General features: G+C 45.5%; 1 protein-coding gene across 2 annotated transcripts in view; it reads right to left on the bottom strand.

The window, feature by feature from the left end:
• The window catches only part of LOC117084529 (trafficking protein particle complex subunit 9-like), a 69,045-nt gene that overhangs the window by 33,125 nt on the left and 11,771 nt on the right, over positions 1-24,149 (bottom strand). For both annotated transcript variants that reach the window (XM_033213282.1, XM_033213280.1), the window contains exons 3-4: positions 12,878-13,023; positions 8,618-8,746 (exon numbers count right to left, since the gene is read on the bottom strand). In XM_033213282.1, the coding sequence (XP_033069173.1) occupies positions 8,618-8,746; positions 12,878-13,023 (275 nt within the window). The remainder of the gene's footprint in view (positions 1-8,617; positions 8,747-12,877; positions 13,024-24,149) is intronic.

The following is a 24,149-nucleotide window of genomic DNA, read 5'->3' as shown; positions in this document are numbered from 1 at the left end:
CCCAGTCCACCACTGTGGAGTGTACTTTCGTTTTCAATAAATCCCTGCTTTTGTTATTTTGTTGCTTTCTTCTTTCTTTGCTTTGTTGGGCATTTTGTCCAATTCTTTGTTCAAAACACTAAGAACCTGGACAACTTGCAGTCACGACCCTCTACCGGTGACAGGCTTATTCCATAAAAATAGCTCAGTATCAATTTGTCAAAACTTAATTGCTATGGTGAGCTGTGTGTGTGTGTGTGTGTGTGTGTGTGTGTGTGTGATGGAGTCTTGCTCTGTCACCCAGGCTGAAGTGCAGTGGCACGACCTCAGCTCACTGCAACCTCTGCCTCCCGGGTTCAAGTGATTCTCCAGCCTCAGTCTCCTAAGTAGCTGAAATTACAGACACAGGCCACCACGCCCGGCTAATTTTTGAATTTTTTTTTTTTTTCTAGATTTTTCTTAAGTTAATGAGATTTTTTTTTTTATTATTATACTTTAAGTTCTAGGGTACATGTGCATAACGTTTATATCATGTATAACTCCCCAATGCAATCCCTCCCTCCTCCCCCCTCCCCCTGATAGGCCCCAGTGTGTGATGTTCCCCTTCCCGAGTCCAAGTGATCTCATTGTTCAGTTCCCACCTATGAGTGAGAACATGCGGTGTTTGGTTTTCTCTTCTTGTGACAGTTTGCTAAGAATGATGGTTTCCAGCTGCATCCATGTCCCTACAAAGGACGCAAACTCATCCTTTTGGATGGCTGCATAGTATTCCATGGTGTATATGTGCCACATTTTCTTAATCCAGTCTGTCACAGATGGATAGAGACGGGGTTTCACCATATTAGCCAGTCTGGTCACGAACTCCTGACCTCAATTGATCCACCCACCTTGGCCTCCCAAAGTGCTGGGATTGATTACAGGTGTGAGCTACCGCATGCACCCACTATGGTCAGCTTCTGAATGACAAGTTTCTAGTAGTCTAAAGGCTTTAGTGGATTATTACAGGGCAATATGAATTTTGATATATAATATATATTCTGTATAAAAAAATTTTATATTCTTCAGCAAGGTAATTTAGGTATTCCCTATCTTACTAGAATGACACTGATTTCATCAAAACTTCATACTGCATTGAAAAACCATAATTGAACCCTTGTCACTTTAAATCATATTCATATATATGAACATACATATATTGAATGTGCATCAGAAATAAACCAGCATCTTCATTATTCAAAGATGATGCTTCTAACCAATTTATGTCATTGGGACAGCTAATTTTTTTTTAAGACAGGATCTCACTATGTTGCCCAGGCTGGCCTTGCACCCCTGGGCTCAAGTATCCTCCGGTCTCAGCCTCCCAAGTAGCTAGTGGTACAAGCCACTGAGCCTGGCTTTGACCCACTGGTTAATTTTCATCGAGCCCCTTTTAGGTGCTTTGTACCCATGGTATCCAACTCTCACAACCATACAAAGTATATAGTATATATACTAATTTACTAATATACTATATACTAATATACTAATTTCACATATGAGGAAATATATTTAGACCATAAAAAAGGCTGCCAAGTCCAAAGTCCCACAAAACTTACATATTCATCATCAACAAAGAGTATAGATTTTAAATTTCTGTCAAAATTCACTAACTTAACCTCCTCTTCCATTCTAAAGAGTACACTGAAGCCAGGCACAGTGGTGCATGCCTGTGGTCCCACTACTACTGGAGAGGCTGAGGCAAGGGGACTGCTTGAGCCCAGAAGTTCTAGTCCAGCCTAAACAACATACCATAGACATGTGTCTCAAAAAAAGAGAAAAGACTACATAAAATTAATTCAATATAACTTTTTCCCTTAGCAAGTATCACTAGATAAAAACAAGCAGTAAGTCATTAGCAATGGCTGGATTTTTTAAACCACTTCTATTTTGTACTGCATTCATTTATTTCTCTTTAATTTTTATTTCTTTTTCCTTTTTCCCTCATTTAACACACCTGACATGTAATTATTTTTAATGTGCTTTCTTCCCATGCTTACAAAGTTAAGAAAATAAAAATATTACCTTTTTAGGTTGTTAGATGACAATAAAATATTCGTGACAAGGCACAATTTTAATCTATGCAACTCTCACATTCTTACAATATTTCTTCTTTTTTTTTTTTTTTTTTTTTTTTTTTTTTTTTTTTGAGACGGAGTCTGGCTCTGCCGCCCAGGCTGGAGTGCAGTGGCGGATCTCAGCTCACGGCAAGCTCCGCCTCCCGGGTTCACGCCATTCTCCTGCCTCAGCCTCCCGAGTAGCTGGACTACAGGCGCCCGCCACCTCGCCCGGCTAATTTTTTTTTTTGTATTTTTTAGTAAGACGGGGTTTCACCGTGTTAGCCAGATGGTCTCGATCTCCTGACCTCGTGATCCGCCCGTCTCGCCTCCCAAAGTGCTGGGATTACAGGCTTGAGCCACCGCGCCCGGCCCAATATTTCTTCTTTTAAGCCCTAGTCAGGCTTAGACCACTAAAATTCATCATGTATAAACTCACAGAGTTTCAGGCAGCCAGTCAAGGGTAGGATGATTTGAGGAGTAATTAAGAATCCACACTCTGTAACCACATCAAGCCAGGTTCAAATCCCAGCTCTGCCACTCACCACTGAAGGATATGGGTCAAGTCACCCAGCCTCAGTCCCCTCACCTGCAAAACGGAGGTACTAGTCCCTACCTTCAAATGCCTGCTGTGAGGTAAAACTTAGGTAAAGCGTTTAGCATAGCCACTGGCCTACAACAGGTGCTGAATAATGTACAGCTATTTTGATAATGATGACAGTCCAAAAGGTAGAAATGACCAGAAAGAAGAAATACTTACAAGTCCATGATAAGTACTTTCTTTTGGATTAATTACAAAATGTCCTATTAATTTTTTTTTTTTTTTGAGATGGAGTCTCGCTCTGTCGCCCAGGCTGGAGTGCAGTGGCCGGATCTCAGCTCACTGCAAGCTCCACCTCCCGTGTTTACACCGTTCTCCTGCCTCAGCCTCCCGAGTAGCTGGGACTACAGGCGCCCGCCACCTCGCCCGGCTAGTTTTTTTGGATTTTTAGTAGAGACGGGGTTTCACCGAGTTAGCCAGGATGGTCTCGATCTCCTGACCTTGTGATCCGCCCGTCTCGGCCTCCCAAAGTGCTGGGATTACAGGCTTGAGCCACCGCGCCCGGCCCCTATTAATTTTTAAAATAAGCTTTGTCCATTAATTATAGGCTTACAGGTTCATATACAAGTCTCCAGATTAAGATTTAGCGGCCCCAACCTTTGAATACTGTGAAAGTAAAGTTAAAAAAAAATTAAAATAAAAGGAGAATTAAAGCAAAAAGGGCAGGAATTAAGGAATTGTAGTTTAAACTAAGATAACTCAGCCGGGTGCGGTGGCTCACGCCTGTAATCTCAGCACTTTGGGAGGCCAAGGCAGGCAGATCACCCGAGGTCAAGAGTTCGAGACCAGCCTAGCCAACATGGTGAAACCCCATCTCTACTAAAAATACAAAAAATTAGCTGGGCACGGTGGCAAGCGCCTGTAATTCCAGGTACTGAGGCAGGAGAATCGCTTGAACCCAGGAGGCAGAGGTTGCAGTGAGCCAAGATCGCGCCACTGCACTCCAGCCTAGGCAACAGAGCGAGACTCTCATCTCAAAAAAAATAAAAAAATAAAAAATAAACTAAGATAACTCAGTTTTAACAAGAAATAAAACTTCCCTTTCTCAGAGGAAACTGTTTGAAAACTACGGAACCTGGATCTGAGCTGTCTAGAGTCTTTTCATAGTATTCCTGAATTCATGTTACTATTTGATAATCAGCAATAATAATACTGGTAATAATAAAGACAGGTGCAGTGGCTCACACCTGTAATCCCAGCACATTGAGAGACCAAGGTGGACCGATCACTTGAGCCCAGGAGCTTGAGACAGCCTAGGCAACATGGCGAAACCTCTACAAAAAATACAAAAAAATTTAGCCGGGCATGGTGGCATGCACCTGTAGTTCCAACTGCTTAGAAGGCTGAGGTGGAAGGATCCCTTGAGCCCAGGAGGTGGAGGCTGCAGTGAGTGAGTACAGTGAGTGCACCACTGCCTCCAGCCTGAGCAAAACAGACCCTGTCTCAAAAAATAATCATAATAATAACAATAGCTGCTAACATTACCAAGTGCTTGGTGAGGAGGGTTCTAGGACCTTCATATGGGTAATTCAGTCAACCTTCACAACAACCGTATGAGGTAGGGACTACTGTTATCTTCCCCATTTTACAGATAAGAAAACCGAGGCATAGCGCTGGGCGCAGTGGCTCATGCCTATAATCCTAGCACTTTCAGAGGTCGAGGTAGACCGATTGCCTGAGCTCAGGAGTTCAACACCAGCCTGGGCAACATGATGAAACCCTGTCTCTACTAAAATACAAAAAATTAGCCAGGCACGGTGGTACACACCTGTTGTCCCAGCTGCTCGAGAGGCTGAAACACGAGAATTGCTTGAACTTGGGAGGCAGGGGTTGCAGTGAGCCAAGATCGCACCACTGCAATCCAGTCTAAGCAACAGAGCAAGGCCCCGTCTCAAAAAAGAAAAGAAAACTAGGCTGGGCGTGGTGGCTCACGCCTGTAATCTCAGCACTTTGGAAGACCAACGCATGGATCAACTGAGGTCAGGAGTTCGAGACCAGCCTGGATAACATGGTGAAACCCCACCTCTACTAAAAATACAAAAAATTAGCTGAGCGTGGTAGCAGGCGCCTGTAATCCCAGCTACTCAGAGGTTGAGGGAGGAGAATCGCTTGAACCCATGAGGCGGAGGTTGTAGTGAGCCAAGATTGCACCGTTGCACTCCACCCTAGGCAGCAAGAGTGAAACTTCATCTCAAAAAAAAAAAAAAAAAGAAAGAAAGAAAACTGAGGCACAAAGAGACTAAACAACTTGCTGCAGGTTACACTGATATTGACTGACATCTGTATTTTTGCTGTTTTGCTGCTAAAACTGGGACCTAAGATATTCATTCCATGAAATACAAGGGAGGATGTTAAATCATCAGGTTGGTCTTCATCTCAAACAACAGAGGCCATTAATTGCTGATGTGAGATGAGGCTGCCCCTACAAACTGACTAATCTTGAGATGAATGTCCAAGATGAGACGGCATATCTGTTCCTGAGGTCATGCCTATTAACAGATCTGGATGCTGTATTGCCTCGAAGGTAGTCAAATAATTGCCAAGCTTTGTAATTTTTTTTTTTTTTTTTTTTTTTAACACAGGGTCTTGCTTTGTCACCTAGGCTGGAATGCAGTGGTGCAATCACAGCTCACTACAATTTCAACCTCCTGGGCTCAAGCAGTCCTCCCACCTCAGCCTCCTAACTGGGACTACAGATGCATGCCACCACTCCCAGCTAATTTTTTTAAATTTCTTATATAGACAAGGTCTCCCTATGTTGCCCAGGCTGGTGTAGAACGCCAGGGGTTCAAGTGATCCTCCCCGCTCGGCCTCCCAAAGTGTGGGATTATAGGCACGAGCCACGGTGCCTAACCTACGAAGTTTCTGTTTTTAAGACAGGGTCTCACTCGTTGCCCAGGCTGAAGTGCAGTGGTGTGACCTCAGCTCACTGCAACCTCCACCTCCTGGGTTCAAGCAACTCTTGCTTCAGCCTCCCAAGTAGCTGGGATTGCAGGCATAAGCCACCATGCCTGGCTAATTTTTGTATTTTTAGTAGAGACGGGGTTTCACCATGTTGGCTGGGCTGGTCTCAAACTCCTGACCTCAAGTGATCCTCCCCACTCTGCCTCCCATAGTGCTGGAATTACAGGCATGAGCCACCATGCCCAACCTACCAAGTTTCTAAATAACAGTCCCATTGCCCTTTCTCCTGTCATCTAAGTGTCATTGTCACCAGATATTCTTCCCCACAGAATGTCTTCAACAGAAAAAAGTTCCCAAGGTTTTTACTCTACGCAAATCTAAATGAAGACATTTCTCTACTACAGACAAAGCAGTGTTTCAATGTCTTTAAATTTTATTTGCCCATAATTAGGAAATGGAAGAAATTAAATGTGGCCCTAAAAAGTTTCTGGTCTTACTCATCACATTGGTGAAACAGTTTCAACACATTTACAGCTCTTCAAACCACAATTAAAAAAAATAAAAAGCAAAAAAAACACCTAAGCACCTCCAATGAAAGGCACTCCTAAGCCGGGTGCGGTGGCTCTCACCTGAAATCCCAGTACTTTGGGAGGCTGAGACAGGTGGATACCTGAGCTCAGGAGTTTGAGACCAGCCTGGCCAACATGGTAAAACCTCATCTCTACTAAAAATACAAAATTAGCTGGACGTGGTAGCAGGCGCCTGTAATCACAGCTACTCGGGTGGCAGGAGAATTGCTTGAATCCAGGAGGCAGAGGTTGCAGTGAGCAGAGATCACACCATTGCACTCCAGCCTAGGCAACAGAGCGAAACTCCATCTCAAAAAAAAAAAAAAAGGGCGCTCCTAGAGAGAGCAGAAAAGGGCGCTCCTAGAGAGAGCAGAGACTTTTTTTTTTTTTTTTGAGACAAAGTTTCATTCTGTCACCCAGGCCAGGCTGGAGTGCAATGGCATGATTCCAGCTGACGCCTTCCCAGTTTCAAGCAATTCTCCTGTCTCAGCCTCCCAAGTAGTTGGGATTACAGGCATGTTCCACCACGGCCAGCTAATTTTTGCATTTTTAGTAGACATGGGGTTTTACCATGTTGGCCAGGCTTATCTTAAACTCCTGACCTCAAGCAATCTGCCCTCCTCAGCCTCCCAAAGTGCTGGGATTACAGGCGTGAGCCACCGCACCCAACCCAGAAAGCTTTATTTTACAGAGAAAATTAAACCTGCTTTCACCTTTCTGGATGTGTTGGAGATTTTAGCACTTGGTTGCCGACTACAGAAAACAGTGAAACTTAAACCACTGCCATCTCATACCAGAGACAGCAATTATAACCATGAGTAAACACAGGTGAGAACACCAATGGGGTACATCCAAGTCAGGTCACAGTACAGGACGCAAGCAACAGGGACCTGCCTGTTTAAACCTTCAGACTTTCCACAGCACCCTCAGCCTGCCTCACTTTCCTCTTCAATAAGTGAGATGCTACCAAGAGGAACGTCCCACGACAGAATAATAAAATTGTCTTCAAGAATCATTATAGCTCATCTAAGCAAATCTACATAGACAGCATGTGGCTTCAGGTGGTGTGGCTACAGTCACTAGCTCATCAAGGCAGCCTCTGCATTCTCTGCTGCTGATACGGGATGGTACAATTCATGGAAAAAGAAATGCAAGACATTCCCCATCCAATACACATTAACTACCTTTTTTTGTCTGGAGGGAAAAATGTACAAAAATCTCATGGACAAAAAAAAAAAAAAATTCCTAGCAGTTTTGTGTATGGCCTGGAGCTCTGCATTATTTGGTATGATCTATGTGACTTATGCAACATGATGACTTAATCCTGAGCTATTAAAGGCAGGTTCATTCATCAAGGACCAAAACATTCATGTTCATTCAGCATTCATGGGTCTGCTCTGCCAAAGAAGTTTCTTCACTCTTCATTGGTTCTACCAAGCATAAGCAAATCAAATGACTCACTGAGAGAACGTCATCAGCCAATAAAATAAGAAACTGCAGCCAGGCGCAGTGGCTCACACCTGTAATTCCAGCACTTTGGGAGGCTGAGGCGGGCAGATCACAAGGTCAGGAGATCGAGACCAGGTGAAACCCCGTCTCTACTAAACATACAAAAAATTAGCCGGGCGCAGTGGCAGATATCTGTAGTCCCAGCTACTAGGGAGGCTGAGGCAGGAGAATGGCGTGAACCCGGGAGGCAGAGCTTGCAGTGAGCCGAGATTGCGCCACTGCACTCCAGCCTGGGCAACAGAGCGAGACTCCGTCTCAAAAAAAATAAATAAATAAGAAACTGCCTGGGGTTTCAGGGCCTGGGGGCCCTGAATCAGCGTTAAAATTGACCTCTGGGACTAGTTTCTCCTGATACATAAAACTATAAAAAAGACTTAGGCACAGAACCTCAAGTCTGTTATACCAGGAAATTTTACACAAGTATTCCAGAAATCAACCATTCTGACCCGTTAGTGTATTCAATAAGATTGAAAATATTCAATAAAATCAGAACAAAACGTCTCATACAAGATTTTTGGGCAGGGCATGGTGTCTCACGCTTGTAATCCCAGCAATTTGGGAGGCCGAGGCAGGTGGATCATGAGGTCAAGCATTCGAGACCAGCTTGGCCAACATAGTGAAACCCCGTCTCTACTAGAAATACAAAAAATTAGCTGGGCATAGTGGTGGGTACCTGTAATCCCAGCTACTCAGGAGACTGAGGGAGGAGAATCACTTGAACCCGGGAGGCAGAGGTTGCAGTGAACCGAGATCGCGCCACTGCACTCCAGCTCGAGTGACAGTGTGAGACTCCGTCTCAAAAAAAAAAAAAAAAGAAAAGAAAAGAAAAAAAAGATTTCTGACTCAACACATTTTACAGTTTATTTAAATATTAGTCCTAACTCAAAGAAAAAAGTAACAAATGAGTCTGCTTTATTTAAAGACTGCAAGTGAGCAGAGGCCGGAAAAAGGGCAGAGCTCACCTGGCCAGTGTCTGTTGGCTGCTTCAGCAGGAAGTGTGCTGCCCTGGAACCTCCGAGCTCCACTCTTCCCACCAGTTCCACCAGGATAGTGATAGATGACAGAAGCTGAACACAATCCTTCCAGGGCAGCTGGGCATTAAGAAAACAAAAAACAAAAACCAGCATCATTAGGCAAGTCAGTGACCCATCATTAGCTCAAACTGCAGGGGCTAAGAATGATTTAAACAGGTAGATTATTTGGAAAAGCCAATTTTTCTCCCAAAACAGAGTTCAAACCTAAAGATCACTAGTTTTTTGCAAATGGGAACTTGCCACCTGTCTTTCCCATGCCCATGTCCAGGCAGGCAACACCGCTCTCACCACACTCAAGGTTTCCCTGCAGGGCTGAGTGCACATGTGAAACAGGCCAGCCTCTGTGTTCATCCATTCACATGGCCGGCATTCCTACACAGACTGTGTGGCAGACTGCGCCAGGTTCTGGAGCTACAGAGATGTATAACAGAAAGTGCTCTGGACTGAAAATATTTCACAGTAATAGCACCAAAGTAAGACCAGAATGCCTTTCCAGACCACGCGCCCCCTAGGCATCTGCTCCTTTTGAGGCTGTAGACCTCCCTCTTCCTCAAAAACAGCCATATCAACTCGCTACGCAGCCCGTTCTTCTCTCACGGGGTGACAACCTAACAATCTCCAGCTATGCCACATGCCTTATAAGGTGTGCCGCAGTATTCATCTCTATCAACTTTATCCATTAATTCAGTGGCGCTTAAACTTTTGGTCTAAAAACTCCTTGATGCTCTTCAAAATGAGGATCACAAAGAGCTTTTTTTGTGATATGGGTTACACCTGTAGATATTTACCATGTTGGAAAATAAAACTGAGAAAAGGATTTAAGTATTTATCTATTAATTCCTTTTAAAATAGGCCAGGCATGGTGGCTCATGCCAGTAATCCCAGCACTTTGGGAGGCCAAGGTGGGTGGATCACTTGAGGTCAGGAGTTTAAGACCAGCCTGGCCAACATGGTGAAACCCCAACTCTACTAAAAATACAAAAATTGGCTGGGCATGATAGCACACACCTGTAGCCCCAGCTACTCGGGAGGCTGAGGCAAGAGAATCTCTTGAACCTTGAGCTGAGATCATGCCATCTCACTCCAGCCTGGGCGACAGAGTGAGACTCTGTCTCAAAAAAATAAAAATAAAAATAAAAAATAAAATAATAAGCTTGTCATGTGTTAACATTTTTATGAAAAATAATTGTGTTCCAAAACAAAAATAAAATACTGGAGGAATGGCATTGTTTGACATGTTCATATATTTCTTTAATGTCAGAGTTAATACAAGTTAGCTGGATCTTCTTTTTTTTTTTTTTTTTTTTGAGGCAGAGTCTCGCTCTGTCGCCCGGACTGGAGTGCAGTGGCCGGATCTCAGCTCACTGCAAGCTCCGCCTCCCGGGTTTACGCCATTCTCCTGCTTCAGCCTCCGAGTAGCTGGACTACAGACGCCCGCCACCTCGCCCGGCTAGTTTTTGTATTTTTAGTAGAGACGGGGTTTCACCGTGTTAGCCAGGATGGTCTTGATCTCCTGACCTCATGATCCGCCCGTCTCAGCCTCCCAAAGTGCTGGGATTACAGGCTTGAGCCACCGCGCCCGGCCAAGTTAGCTGGATCTTCTATCGGCTTCTACATTCAGTCTGCTGTGATGTCAGGTATAAGTAGCTTCTGGACAACTCCACTGTCTACTTCTGAGAGGCTGAGCATGGAAGAGACCCATGGCACACAGCACCGTCCTTCTCTGTGTGCCCTTAAGGAGTCCTCCTGATCCAGTCCAGCGCCGCATGGGGAAGGCATATGGGCAGTACCAGTCTTTCTAGAGAAGCACCTGCTGCACAGGCCCTAGTCTCAGAGCCCACTGGGAGACGCATAGATTCTCCAATCAATACAATAAGGAGTACTTAGGGAGACAGCACTCTTTCAAGAAAACCAAGTAAAACTATGTCTTTCTCAGCCTGCTTAATCCTTTATCTGCTTCTCTTTTCTTTTCCATCCCTAATGCTCACTCCCTTTCTTTCCCCACTTTTATTTCTCTAGCCTATTTAAAAAACTAAATTTAAGTCCATTTTAAGTTTTGTTTTTGTTTTTTCTTAAGAGACAAAGTCTCACTCTTGCTCAGGATGGAGTGCAGTGGTGCGATCATGACTCACTGCAGCCTTGACCTCCTGAGCCCAAGCGATCCTCCTGCCTTAGCCTCACAAGTAGCTGGGATTACAGGCACAGACCACCAAGCCCAGCCAATGTTTTTTAATTAGTTTATTTATTTATTTATTTTTGTAGAAGTGAGGACTCCCTATGTTGCTCAGGCTGGTCTCCCCCCAGCTAATGTTTTTTAATTTTGTTTTGTAGAAGTGAGGTGAAATAAGGTTTTTTTATTTTTTATTTTTTGTAGAAGTGTTGGGATTACAGGCGTGAGCCACTGTGCCTGGCCATTTGAAGTATTTCTTATATTTGGCTGGGCACAGTGGTTCATGCCTGTAATCCCAGCACTTTGGGAGGCCAAGGCAGGCAGATCACCTGAGGTCAAGAGTTCAAGAGCAGCCCGGCCAACATAGCAAAACCCCATCTCTACTAAAAATACAAAAATTAGCCAGGTGTGGTAGTGCATGCCTGTAGTCCCAGCTACTCAGAAGGCTGACACAGGAGAATCACTTGAACCCAGGACACAGAGATTGCAGTGAGCCAAGATCATGCCACTGCACTCCAGCCTGGGCAACACAGCAAGACTCTGTCCCCAAGAAAGAAAGAATTTGTTGTATTTAATATGTTCTACAGCACCTCATTAAACTTCTGTTACAGAACTCATGTCACTACTTCATTCCGACTTGTATTATCGTAAGTGGTTGACAGGCGTCCTTGTTAAACTGTCAACTTCAACGAAAGAACCCCGCTTTAGTCCTTAGTCACACATTGTTCTTTTAACAAGCATTTAGGGAGCATCTGCAACATGTCAGGCAATGGACACAGCCAGTCCATCCTCCCAGGACCACCCCCAGGAGGCGCAGTCCCCAAAGGGTAGACCACACACAGACATCCAATTCCAGCACAAAGTGTCGGCAACATCTCAGGTAGAGCATCTGCTCTGCTGACTGCTGTGGGGGATCGGAGATGGCTGTGCTTTGAAGTAGGATTTCTTCTTGCCTTTCTTTTAACTTTTAAGATTGACATAGAGTTCACACACCATATAATTCACCCACTTAAAGTGTACAAGTCAGCAGTTTTTAGTACATTCACAACTGTGCAACCATCACCACTATCTGACTCTGGAACATTTTCATCACCCCAAAAAGAAACCTTATGCCCATTAACAGTCACTTCCCATTCCCCCTCTTCCCAGCCCCTAGAAACAGTCATCTACTTTCTGCTTCTATAGATTTGCCTATTCTAGCCACTTCATATAAATAGAACCATACAATCTGTGGCCTTTTTCATGCCTGGCTTCTCTCACTTAGCACAAAGTCGTCAAGGTTCATCCGTGCTGCAGTGGTATCACAATTCACTCCTTTTCATGGCTGAATAATATTCTGCTGTATGCCCATACCACATTTTGTTTATCCATTCATCATGGGACACATGGAGGAAGTTTTGAGAGATGAGTCTAAAAGGTGAAGATCATGGGGAATGGCATCCAAAGCAGAGGGCAAGTTATACTAAGAACAGAGAAAAAGGGATAGTGTGGGCAGGGCCTCCTTCAGAGGACACATGGCACAGCAGGAGGAGGGCAGCAGATATGGCAGGGAAGCACCCCAGTTTGCCTGTCATGGCAACCACCACAGGCTGGCTGCTTTTCCTCCCTCATCCCTCCTTTTTGGGGACTTTCTTTTTCCATTTCCTCTCATTTCTTTTATTTATTTATTTATTTATTTTCAGACAGAGTCTCGCTCTGTTGCCAGGCTGGAGTGCAGTGGTGCAACCTCGGCTCACTGCAACCTCTGCCTCCTCGTTCAAGCAATTCTGCTGCCTCAGCCTCCCGAGTAGCTGGGATTACAGGTGCCACCACCACACCCAGCTAATTTTTGTATTTTTAGTAGAGACGGGGTTTCACCATGTTGGCCAGGATGGTCTCAATCTCTTGACCTCATGTTCCACCCGCCTCAGCCTCCCAAAGTGCTGGGATTACAGGCATGAGCCACTACGCCCAGTCTCTCATTTTAAGTAACAGTTGAAACAATTACATATCAGATCATCTTCATCAGCTCATCTTACCTCCAAGCCACAGAAAGTCATTCACAGAACGCAGCAGCTCCACTGACATGTGGTAATGTACCAGGGAGTCCTGCAGCATCCCTGCCTGCAGGCACAGGTCCCCCACGTGCTTCCGCATGCGGCCTTGGCACCGCTTCTTGTAATGTCTAGAAAATAAATGAAAATATCTTTATTACTATACAACTCCCACCCAGAAAGCACTCTGACTAAGCACTATTCATTCTCTCATACTAAAATGCTAAGAAGGCAACTGTAGGCTGTATAATTTTAAGTCAGCAATAATCATTGCCAGTTATGTGACCGGAGTGGTCTTGACTTCAAAATGTACTCCAAGCAATTTTTTTAAAGGTGATAGGTACATAAGGACTTTTACCATGTATTTCACATAGGCAATGTTAGTTATTTTTCTTTTTAGATTTTCCAGTTGTAACATTAGCATAAGGAAGTTTATGTTCAGCTTTTTAAAAAAATCAACTATCTTCCACTTCTAACATCAAACTTATTATTATTTTATAAAGAGAGCTAGGCTGCGTCTTATTACCACCATTGGCTTTAGCAAATAAGACGTTTATCCTCACTATTTCAGGGCAAGGTTTAGGAAAGCGTTCAGAAGGCAGGGCCTGGGCTGCTCACTAACAGCTCTTTAAACACTGGCAACGATACGCTAGTAAATAATGCAAAGGCTTCTGAGTCCCTATCAACTCAGAAGCCAAAGCAAATGTACCAAAATATTCCTTTTATCATTTTTAAATACTTCTAATCTTTAAATGTTATATTTCTTAAGGCAGATGATTTTTTTAAAAGGAAAAACTGCAGCTGGATTAAACTTTCCCTCATCAAGAAAGCAATCTTATCAAGAATAAAACTCCTTTGGAAATCCAGAAGAATGTGAGTTTTAAGTAAATGAATGTACTGACACATCTCAGTATAATGTTAAATCTATCATGTCTAACTCTAATGAGTTCAACAACTCTTTGTTACTCTGGAATTTAGCTTTTCCATTCTACATATGTTTTGAAAAAGAAATAATGACGCGGTATCAAGCCTAATGCACTTGGGAGGCCGAGACGAGGGATCACTCAGGAATCGAGAACATCCTGGCTAACACGGGGAACCCCTCTCTACTAAAAAAATACAAAAAACTAGCCAGCTGCGCCTGTAGTCCCAGCTACTCGGAGGTGAGGCAGGAGAATAAACCCGGGAGGCGGAGCTTGCAGTGAGCGAGATCCGGCACTATAGCCCGGCGATAGAGCGAGACCCGTCTCAAAAAAAAAAAAAAAAAAAATAAAGATCATAATGTAAGGCAGATGCAGAAAGAAGAAGAAATGCCAGCCTTCTTGTCTCCTCCTGGTCACAAGGCAGTGTCAGGATGGCCCCTGCTAACAGACCCTCCCCATAAGAAATACAGCATCTGGCAGGGCGCAATGGCTCACACCTGTAATCCCAGCACTTTGGGAGGCCGAGGCGGGTGGATCACGAGGTCAGGAGACCGAGACCATGCTGGCTAACACGGTGAAACCCTGTCTCTACTAAAAATACAAAAAATTAGCCGGGTGTGATGGCAGGTGCCTGTAGTCCCAGCTACTCGTGAGGCTGAGGCAGGAGAATCACTTGAACCCGGGAGGTAGAGGTTGCAATGAGCCAAGATCACGCCACTGCACCCCAGCCTGGGGGACAGGGTGAGACCCCGTCTCAAAAAAAAAAAAAAAAAAGAAAAGAAAAGAAAGCATCTGAGCTGCTCCTCCCATCCCAACAGCAGTCACCTCAGCAGCCTCCACCTCGTCTCAACTCCCCACTCTGCACCCCCTTCCCCTTCATTGCTGCTATACACACACAGCCAGAGTGTCCTTCCCAAAGCACAAATTAGTCTGTGTCCCTCCTGCGCACTGCAAACATTTCACAGGATGCTCAATTCAGTCGTAGGGAGAGTCATGCAGTCCACAGCCGGCCCCTCCCACAGCTCTGACCTCCCTTCCTACCACTGTGCCCTTGCACTCCATAGGCAACCTTGCTGCAATGCTGAAGTCCCCCGACCTCAGGCTCCATCTGCCTCACAACTTCAACTCTCTTTTAGGCTCATCTCAATGACCAGTTTCTCAAAGAAGCCTTCCCTGACTCCAACCTCTGCACTTTGGGTTAAGTGTCCTTAATGTGTTTCTAGAACATTGTTACTTTTTTTTTTTTTTTTTTGAGACAAGGTCTTGTTCTGCTGCCCAGGCTGGAGCCCAGTGGCACAATCACAGCTCACTGCAACCTCCAACTCCTGGGCGCAAGAGATCCTCCCCACCTCAGCCTCCCCAGTAACTGGGGCCACAGGTGTGTACCACAACACCTGGCTAATCTGTTTTTATTTTTTGTAGAGATAGGGTCTCCTTATGTTGCTCAAGCTGGTCTTGAACTCCTGGGCTCAAGTGATCCTCTTGCTTCAGACTCCCAAAGAGCTAGGATTACAGGCATGAGTCACCGTGCCCAGCCAGCTCTTACTCTCAAAGGTAGACAGGGTTTTGCTCACTTCCTTGGTAGGTTATCCTGTTCCAAACGGGAAAAAATTCAGTATCCAAATGGACATTTTCCTCCACCAGTAACATAACTGTCAACTCTTAATACATGAATAAGTATTGAATATGCAATATGAATAAGTATATGAATATGCAAATACTACTGCATATTAGTTTAATACATTTTAAATTAGACTTAAAAGCAACAACAAAACTTTACTCTTAACCAATCAGAAAAAGCTTTGCTTTAAAACATCCTAAAGAAGTAAATTAGGCCAGGCATGGTGGCTCACACCTGTAATACCACCACTTTGCAAGGCCAAGGCAGGAGGATCACTTAAGGCTAGGACTTCGAGACAGCTGGGCAACAGAGCAAGACCATGTCTCTACAAAGGTTCAGGTGATCCTCCCACCTCAGCCTCCCCAGTAACTGGGACTACAGGCGCACAACTCCTTGCTCAGCTAATATTCATAGTTTTCGTAGAGACAGGGTCTCGCCATGTTGCCCAGGTTGGTCTGGAACTCCCGGGCCCAAGCAATCTACCTGCCTTGGCTCCCAAAGTGCTATATTTATAGGCGTCAGCCACTGTGCCCAGCCTACAAAAAGATTTTTTTAATTAGCTAGGTATGGTGGCTCCCACCTGTAGTCCCAGCTACTCAGGAGGTGGAGGCAGGAAGATCACTTGAGACCTGGAATTCGAGACTGCAGTGAGCCATGATTTTGCCACTGCTCTCTAATCTGGGCAACAGACCAGGATCCTGTCTCTTAAGAATAAGAAAGGAGTACATTATTACATCTTCACATGAACTTCACAAAAGTGTACACCTGCTGTAGCAAAATATAACCCACAAAATTTCCAAAATATTTTTCTAGTAGCATCTTCTAAATTAAATAAATAACTTGTTTTTAAAAGTGCAAACATTATGATAAACAATTTGTTTTGAAAACAGGACTTTTACAAAAATAAGTCATATAAATACTCTTATAGTTTTTCATATGAAAGTCATGATACAATAAAACCAAACAAATATTTTAAATTGTATAAAAACAAAATGAGCCAGGTGTGGCTCATGCCTGTAATCCCAGGTGGTGACTCATGCCTGTAATCCCAGGGACTCAAGAGACTGCCATGGGAGGCTCGCTGGAGGTCAGGAGTCAAAGACCAGCCTGAGCAACACAGGAAGACCCTGTCTGTATAAGAATTTTAAAAATTAGCCAGGCCTGCAGTTCCAGCTACTTAGGAGGCTGAGGCAGGAGGATCCCTTGAGCCCAAGAGTTTGGAGCTGCAGTGAGTTATCATTGTGCCACTGTGCTCCATCCGGGTGACAGAGCAAGACTCTGTTTCCAAAAAAAAAAAAAAAAGAGGCCAGGCGCAATGGCTCATGCCTGTAATCCCAGCACCTTGGGAGGCCGAGGTGTGCAGATCACCTGAGGTCGGGAGTTCAAGACCAACAGGGAGAAACCCCTCTCTACTAAAAATACAAAATTAGCTGGGCGTGGTGGAGCATGCCTGTAATCCCAGCTACTCAGGAGGCTGAGGCAGGAGAATCACTTGAACCCGGGCGCGGAGGTTGCAGTGAGCCAAGATCGCACCATTGCACTCCAGCCTGGGCAACAAGAGTGAAACTCCACCTCAAAAAAAAAAGAAACTGGAATTAAGAATTGACAGAAAAATCAATAAGAATCGGATAATCCCCTAATCCATAATTCTCTAAAAGCAAGAATTATGTATACCTATATAACAAACCTGCACATTCTGCACATGTATCCCAGAACTTAAAGTATAATTTTTTTAAAAAGTAAAAGAAAATTTTTTTTGGGCCGGGCGCGGTGGCTCAAGCCTGTAATCCCAGCACTTTGGGAGGCCGAGGCGGGCAGATCACGAGGTCAGGAGATTGAGACCATCCTGGCTAACGTGGTGAAACCCCGTCTCTACTAAAAAATATAAAAAACTAGCTGGGCGAGGTGGCAGGCGCCTGTAGTCCCAGCTACTCGGGAGGCTGAGGCAGGAGAATGGCATAAACCCGGGAGGTGGAGCTTGCAGTGAGCTGAGATCCGGCCACTGCACTCCAGCCCGGGCCACAGAGCGAAACTCCATCTCAAAAAAAAAAAAAAAAGAAAATTTTTTTAAATTTTAAAAAAAAGCAATAATTAAATTATAGGCAAAAAACTTGACAGTCTCGGCTGAAAAAGGGAGATGCATCCTTTCTGGCAGCTGCAAAAAACACCTATTACATAGCCTCAAACACTGTAACAGAAGGCACCCAAATTGTACTTCCTTTCTGCACGTAACACTAATTAAATTTAATCAAAGATATAGGCTGTATTATTCTCACGACTCTTAATCAGATTAAAGAAGAGAATGGGCCGGGGGCAGTGGCTCACGCCTGTAATCCCAGCACTTTGGGAGGCCGAGGCGGGCGGATCATGAGGTCAGGAGATGGAGACCATCCTGGCTGAGACCATCCTGGCTAACACGGTGAAACCCCGTCTCTACTAAACATACAAAAAATTAGTCGGGCGTGGTGGTGGGCACCTGTAGTCCCAGCTACTCGGGAGACTGAGGCAGGAGAATGGTGTGAACCCGGGAGGTGGAGCTTGTAGTGAGCTGAGATTGCACAACTGCACTTCAGCCTGGGCGACAGAGTGAGACTCTGTCTCCAAAAAAAAAAAAAAAGAAGAAAATGCTTAATATGTTTGTGATTCTGGTACTATTTATATGACTTATGGAAAACAAGAGCTTGGTATTCTAGTCCAAAAAACAATTTATCTGCAAAGAAATTTCTATATTCAAATCCAAAGAAAAGCTAAAGCTGCCCAACAACAACAGTTTTCAATTAAAATCCAAAGGAACCTGGATAAAGAGAATGTCTTTTGCACGGTCGGGGATGGTATTACATAGTTTAAGAAGTCCTTGGGCCTGGTGAGGCGGTTCACGCCTGTAATCCCAGCACTATGAGAGGCCGAGGCAGGTGGATCACGAGGTGAAGAGATCAAGGCCATCGTGGCCAACATGGTGAAACCCTGTCTCTACTAAAAATACAAGAATTAGCTGGGCATGGTGGGGTGCACCTGTAGTTCCAGCTACTCGGGAGGCTGAGGCAGAAGAATCACTTGAACCCGGGAGGCAGAGCTTGCAGTGAGCTGAGATGGCACCACTGTACTCTGGCCTGGCAATGGAGTGAGACTCCATCCCCCCACCCCAAAAAAAGGGCCACGCGTGGTGACTCATGCCTGTAATCCCAGCACTTTGGGAGGCCAAGGTGGGCTGATCACGAAGTCAGGAGATCCAGACCATCCTGGCTAACATGGTGAAACCCCATCTCTACTAAAAAATACAAAAAATTAGCTGGGCATAGTGGCGAGTGTCTGTAGTCCCAGCTAATGGAGAGGCTGAGGCAGGAGAATGGCATGAATCCAGGAGGCGGAGCTTGCAGTGAGCCAAGATCACACCACTGCACTCCAGCCTGGGCAACAGAGGGAGATTCTGTCTCAAAAAAAAAAAAAAAAAAAAAAAAAAAAAAAAAGTCTTTGTATACTTAAATAATGGCTACAGCCCATAATTTGCACTACAATATTTTTGGGTGGGGAGCCTTTTGACTACATGCCTGATGTAAATACAATAAGAATACTAAAAGGTGCTCACATGGTAGAATTAAAGCGCCAAAGCAGACAACCTTAAGATGCGAGAGCAGCCAGGCGCAGTGGCTCACGTCTGAAATCTCAGCAGTTTGGGAAGCCGAGGCAGGCAGATCACCTGAGGTCAGGAGTTCAAGAGCAACCTAGTCAACATGGTAAAATCACGTCTCTACTAAAAATACAAAATGAGCCAGGCATGGTGGCGCACTCCTATAATCCCAGCTACTCAGGAGGCTGAGGCAGGAGAATTGCTTGAATCTGGGAGGTGGAAGTTGCAGTGAGCCGAGATCGCACCACTGCACTCCAGACTGGGCGACAAGAGTGAGACTCCAGGCCGGGGCACGGTGGCTCAAGCCTGTAATCCCAGCACTTTGGGAGGCCGAGACAGGCGGATCACGAGGTCAAGAGATCAAGACCATCCTGGCTAACACGGTGAAACCCCGTCTCTACTAAAAATACAAAAAAAAAAAAAAATAGCCGGGCGAGGTGGCGTGTGCCTGTAGTCCCAGCTACTCCGGAGGCTGAGGCAGGAGAATGGCGTAAACCCGGGAGGCGGAGCTTGCAGTGAGCTGAGATCCGGCCACTGCGCTCCAGCCTGGGCGACAGAGGGAGACTCCGTCTCAAAAAAAAAAAAAAAAAGAGTGAGACTCCATATAAAAAATAAAAATAAAAATTAACTGAGTGCCGTGGCACACACCTGTAATCCCAGCTACTCAAAGGCTGGACGCACAAGAACGGCTTCAGTCTCAAAGGCGGAGGTTGCAGTGAACCAAGATCGCGCCACTGCACTCCAGCCTGGGCAACAGAGACAGACTCCGTCTCAAAAAAAATAAAAATAAAAAAATAAAAAATGCAAGAGAGCTCTAAACAGAAAGTAAAAAAAAGAAAAGAAAAGAAAAAAAGAAAAAAAAGAAATGCAACATTTTATACTCAGTTTTAGATGCTTTATGGACCATTAACTGATACTGTATCTTGCCTAATGAAAAACTGAAAACAAATTGTTAGTGTTGATTTCTTCCATCTGAATGTTTTTATGTTAAAGTTTGAATATTAAAACATCACTCGATAAAGAAAGAGCAAGAAGCCAGCCATGGTGGTTCATACCTGTAATTCCTGCATGGATTACACAGCATGCCTGTAATCCTAGGCAAATTGCTTGAGCTCAGGAATTCGAGACCAGCCTGAGCAACACGGTTAAACTCCGTCTTCATGAAAACATACAAAAAATTTAACCAGGTGTGGTGATGCATGCCTGTAGTCCCAGCTACTTGGGAGGCTGAGGTGCGAGGATCACTTGAGCCCAGGAGGCAGAGGTTGCAGTGAGCTGAGATCATGCCAATGCCCTCCAGCCTGGGCAACAGAGCCAGACTCCATCTCAAAAACAAAAAAGAGAGAGAACTGAAAAGTTCTCATTAAAAGTTCAGAACTGTCTACATTTTATTTTGCATATGTGCATTATTTGCAACTACATCAACGTAAAAGCAAAATGAAAAACCTATCTCCCTGGGATGTAAAACACTTTGACGCTACCTAACTATCAAAGAAGTCAGAGCTTTGTGAAATAAATCTGCAGCACTTAAGCAAGAGAAGTTCTTTTGACAATTTTTCTGAAAGGCTCAGAAACTGATTTACTTTAGTCTTCCAAGTATAAGAGGAAGGCAGCATAATTAGGAGAGAGAACATGCATTTATTTAAAGTCTGAAGGACCTGAGTTTGAATCCTGCTGTTTCATTACTAGCTGGGTGATGCTGGACTCATTATTTAACCCCTCTGAGAATGCTTCCTCTCAGCAAATTGGGCTTCCTCTCAGCAAATTTTACCATCTGCTTCAGGTGGCATCAGTGCAACATAAATGAAATAGGTAGGTGGGTGGCTAACTGGTGTCTGATGTATAGTCACATTCGTTTCCCCTCTTCTCCCCTTTTAAACTTGTATTACTCCCATAGTCAGGTTTAAGCCTCTGATGATAGGCTGTCTTATTTGTCCTCATATCCACTCAGCATAGTGCCTTACACTTAGAAGTGTCAAAGAAGAACTGCCTCCAGCCGGGCGCAGTGGCTCACTCCTATAATCCTAGCACTTTGGGAGGCCAAGGCAGGTGGACTGTCTGAGCTCAGAAGTTCAAGACCAGCCTGGGCAACATGGTGAAACCCCATCTCTACTAAACAAAATATAAAAATTAGCCAGGCATGGTGGCACACACCTGTAGTCCCAGCTACTCAGGAGGGAGGCAGGAGAACTACTGGAATCTGGGAGGCAGAGGTTGCAGTGAGCTGAGAACATGCCACTGCCCTGCAGCCTGGGCAACAGAGTGAGACTCTGTCTAAAAAAAAAAAAAGAACTGCTTCCTCGATAGTAACTAGTAATGTTCATAAGAGGGTTTTGTTTTTTGTTTTTTATCTTTTGTTAAAAAGAGCTATTCCAGAACTATCCAACAGTCCCTCCCCCAACTCCCCAGCGCCTCTCTCCTCAAGATGCCCTTCCTGATCTGCCCTTTTGGGTCCATGGGAAAGACAGTCTGTTCAGCTGGGACTCCATCCTGCTGCCAGGACAGAGGAGGTGAAGGGCAAATCTGGCCACATCATTCCCTTCAGATTTCTTTAGTAGCAGCCCCACTCCCAGCACCTTTAGAAGAAGTGACAGCTGCACCTAAAACCCCAAACTCCGTGGAATAACATAGAAAACCCCAGCCAGGAGCGGTGGCTCACGCCTGTAATCTCAACACTTTGGGAGGCTGAAGCAGGCGGATCACCTGAGGTCAGGCATTCAAGACCAGCCTAGCCAACATGGTGAGACCCCCATCTCTACTAAAAACACAAAATAAGTGGGGCGTGGTTGCAGATGCCTGTAATCCTAGCTACTCAGGAGGCAAGGCTGGAGAATCACTGGAATCAGGGAGGCGGAGGTTGCAGTGAGCTGAGATAGTACCACTGCATTCCAGCCTGGGCAACAAGAGTGAAACTCCAATCTCAAAAAAAAAAAAAAAAAAGGATCTGGGCTGTCCTCCAGTCTCCTGGTCATGGCAAGCACCCAGGGGTCAGCCCAGGGCCTTCCTCCTGCCTCCATCTGCATTCTCCCTTGCTCTTGCTCAGCTCATCCACATTCACGATTTTCAACACAGGCTACATACGGCCAACAACCATGTGGCTCTCTAGTCCCCCTCCTGCCCCTGAGCTCCAGACTCACATCCGATTGCCTCTTTAATGTCTCCGCTTGAATGCCCAACGGGCATCTCAAAAAACACTTCCCCCATGGCCTCCCAGTTTTCCCCATGGTAAGAAACAGCCCACCGGGTGCCGTGTTGTTTGAGTCACACTCTCAAGACAGATTTCTCCCTTCTGTCCATCATCTTTTCCCCATCTCTGTCTCCAAAGTATATCATAGCTTGGTGCCCCAGCACCTAGCATAGCACACCACAAGCTTCCCATAAATGTGTGATGAGTCACCTCGGGAGGGCACCTGCTAATCAGGGAGGTCTCTCCTGGCACAGGTCACTTAGGAAAGGCACTGTCTCTCACACAGGAGGTGGAGAGGACAGCCCAGAACAAGGACTCAAGACTCTCCTGTGGTCTGAACTCTGAATGGCCTGCAGTCCAGGAGAGTACCTGGGTTATGAACTCAGAGACTCGGCTGCCAGGAGAGCGGGGAGGAGGGAGCCCAGGCCAGGCTGTCCCCATCGATCCTGGGAGCCAGTGGCGGCAGGAAAGGCCCACAGCCTGGGATAAACCAGCCACCACCGGATCCCTGCCCTGCATTTTCCAAGCTGGACAGCTACGACTTCCTGTACTTAACACATTCATGTCTCTTCTGTTCCGCCACCCTAGAATGTGATGAAATCTTTCAGAAAGCCCAGCCTGTCTCAGCTGGGACAAAGAAACGAAGAATGAAAAGTGTTGGTACTTGGACCAGACCATTAAGGAAGAAACAAGGCCCCTGGGCAGTGAGGTGGTGGCAGCAGGTCACAGAGTGAGAACCTTGCCCTGAGAGGGATGAAACCACAGGGGACTAGGCCAGCCAAAGAGTGTCCCGCAGGGCTGCCCTTGGTGTTGGAGGCTCTAGATCAGTAATGCACACAAATGATGTGCCACCAGTGAGGGACAATAGCGTCAACAAATGCAGACACAGGCTTGGCGCTGTAGCTCATGCCTGTAATCCCAGCACTCTGAGAGGCCAAGGCAGGCGGATCACTTGAGGTCAGGAGTTCAAGACCAGCCTGGCCAACATGGTGAAACCTGTCTCTACTAAAAATACAAAAAATAGCCTGGCGTGGTGGCATGTGCCTGTAATCCCAGCTACTTGAGAGGCTGAAGCAGGAGAATCGCTTCAACTCAGAAGGCAGAGTTTGCAGTGAGCCAAGATCGTGTCACTGCACTCCAGCCTGGGTGAGGGAGTAAGACTCTGTCTCAAAAAAAAAAAAAAAAAGGCAGACACAGCTATGTCTTACCTATATGAGGTTAAATGGAAAATCTTGGGCAGGTAAGAGCCTGTACAATAGCTACAGGTGAACTGCCTCTCTGGTTCTGAATGCTCATTGGCAGAAGCAAAAAGGAAATAGTGGTCACTTATACAGGGCCTTGTGTCTACAAGATCCAAGTGAACTAGAAGGCCATATTTCCCTGACACTTAAACAAATTGCCCCTGAGCCCTCATAAGGGGCGCAAAAGACTGGGGTGAGTTTTTTTGTTTTTTATTTTGAGATGGAGTTTCGCTCTTGTCGCCCAGGCTAGAGTGCAATGGCATGAGCTCGGCTCACTGCAACTTCTGCCTCCCGGATTCAAGTAATTCTCCTGCCTCAGCCTCTCGAGTAAGCTGGGATTACAGGCACATGCCACCACACGCGGCTAATTTTTTTATTTTTGGTACAGACAGGTTTCACCATGTTGGCCAGGCTGATCTCGAACTCCTGACCTCAGGGGATCCACCCGCCTCGGCCTTCCAAAGTGTTGGAATTACAGGTGTGAGCCACCGCGCCCAGCTTGATGTGGGTTTTAGAATGGCCTATGTCTCCTTTATGGTGGAAAGTCGCTGAGGTGAAGGAAACGAGAAATGGCATGCTCAAGGCAGAAGCAAAAGAAAAGACGGGCAGCCGCGCCCTCCCGCAGCTCCCCTGGCCACTAGCACACTCCAGCGCCAG

Source organism: Trachypithecus francoisi, unplaced genomic scaffold (assembly GCF_009764315.1).
Source record: "Trachypithecus francoisi isolate TF-2019V2 unplaced genomic scaffold, Tfra_2.0 Contig00498, whole genome shotgun sequence".
Classification (NCBI taxonomy): domain Eukaryota; kingdom Metazoa; phylum Chordata; class Mammalia; order Primates; family Cercopithecidae; genus Trachypithecus; species Trachypithecus francoisi.
Note: the sequence above shows the minus strand (reverse complement) of the source record. Positions and strands in the feature narration are given on the sequence as shown.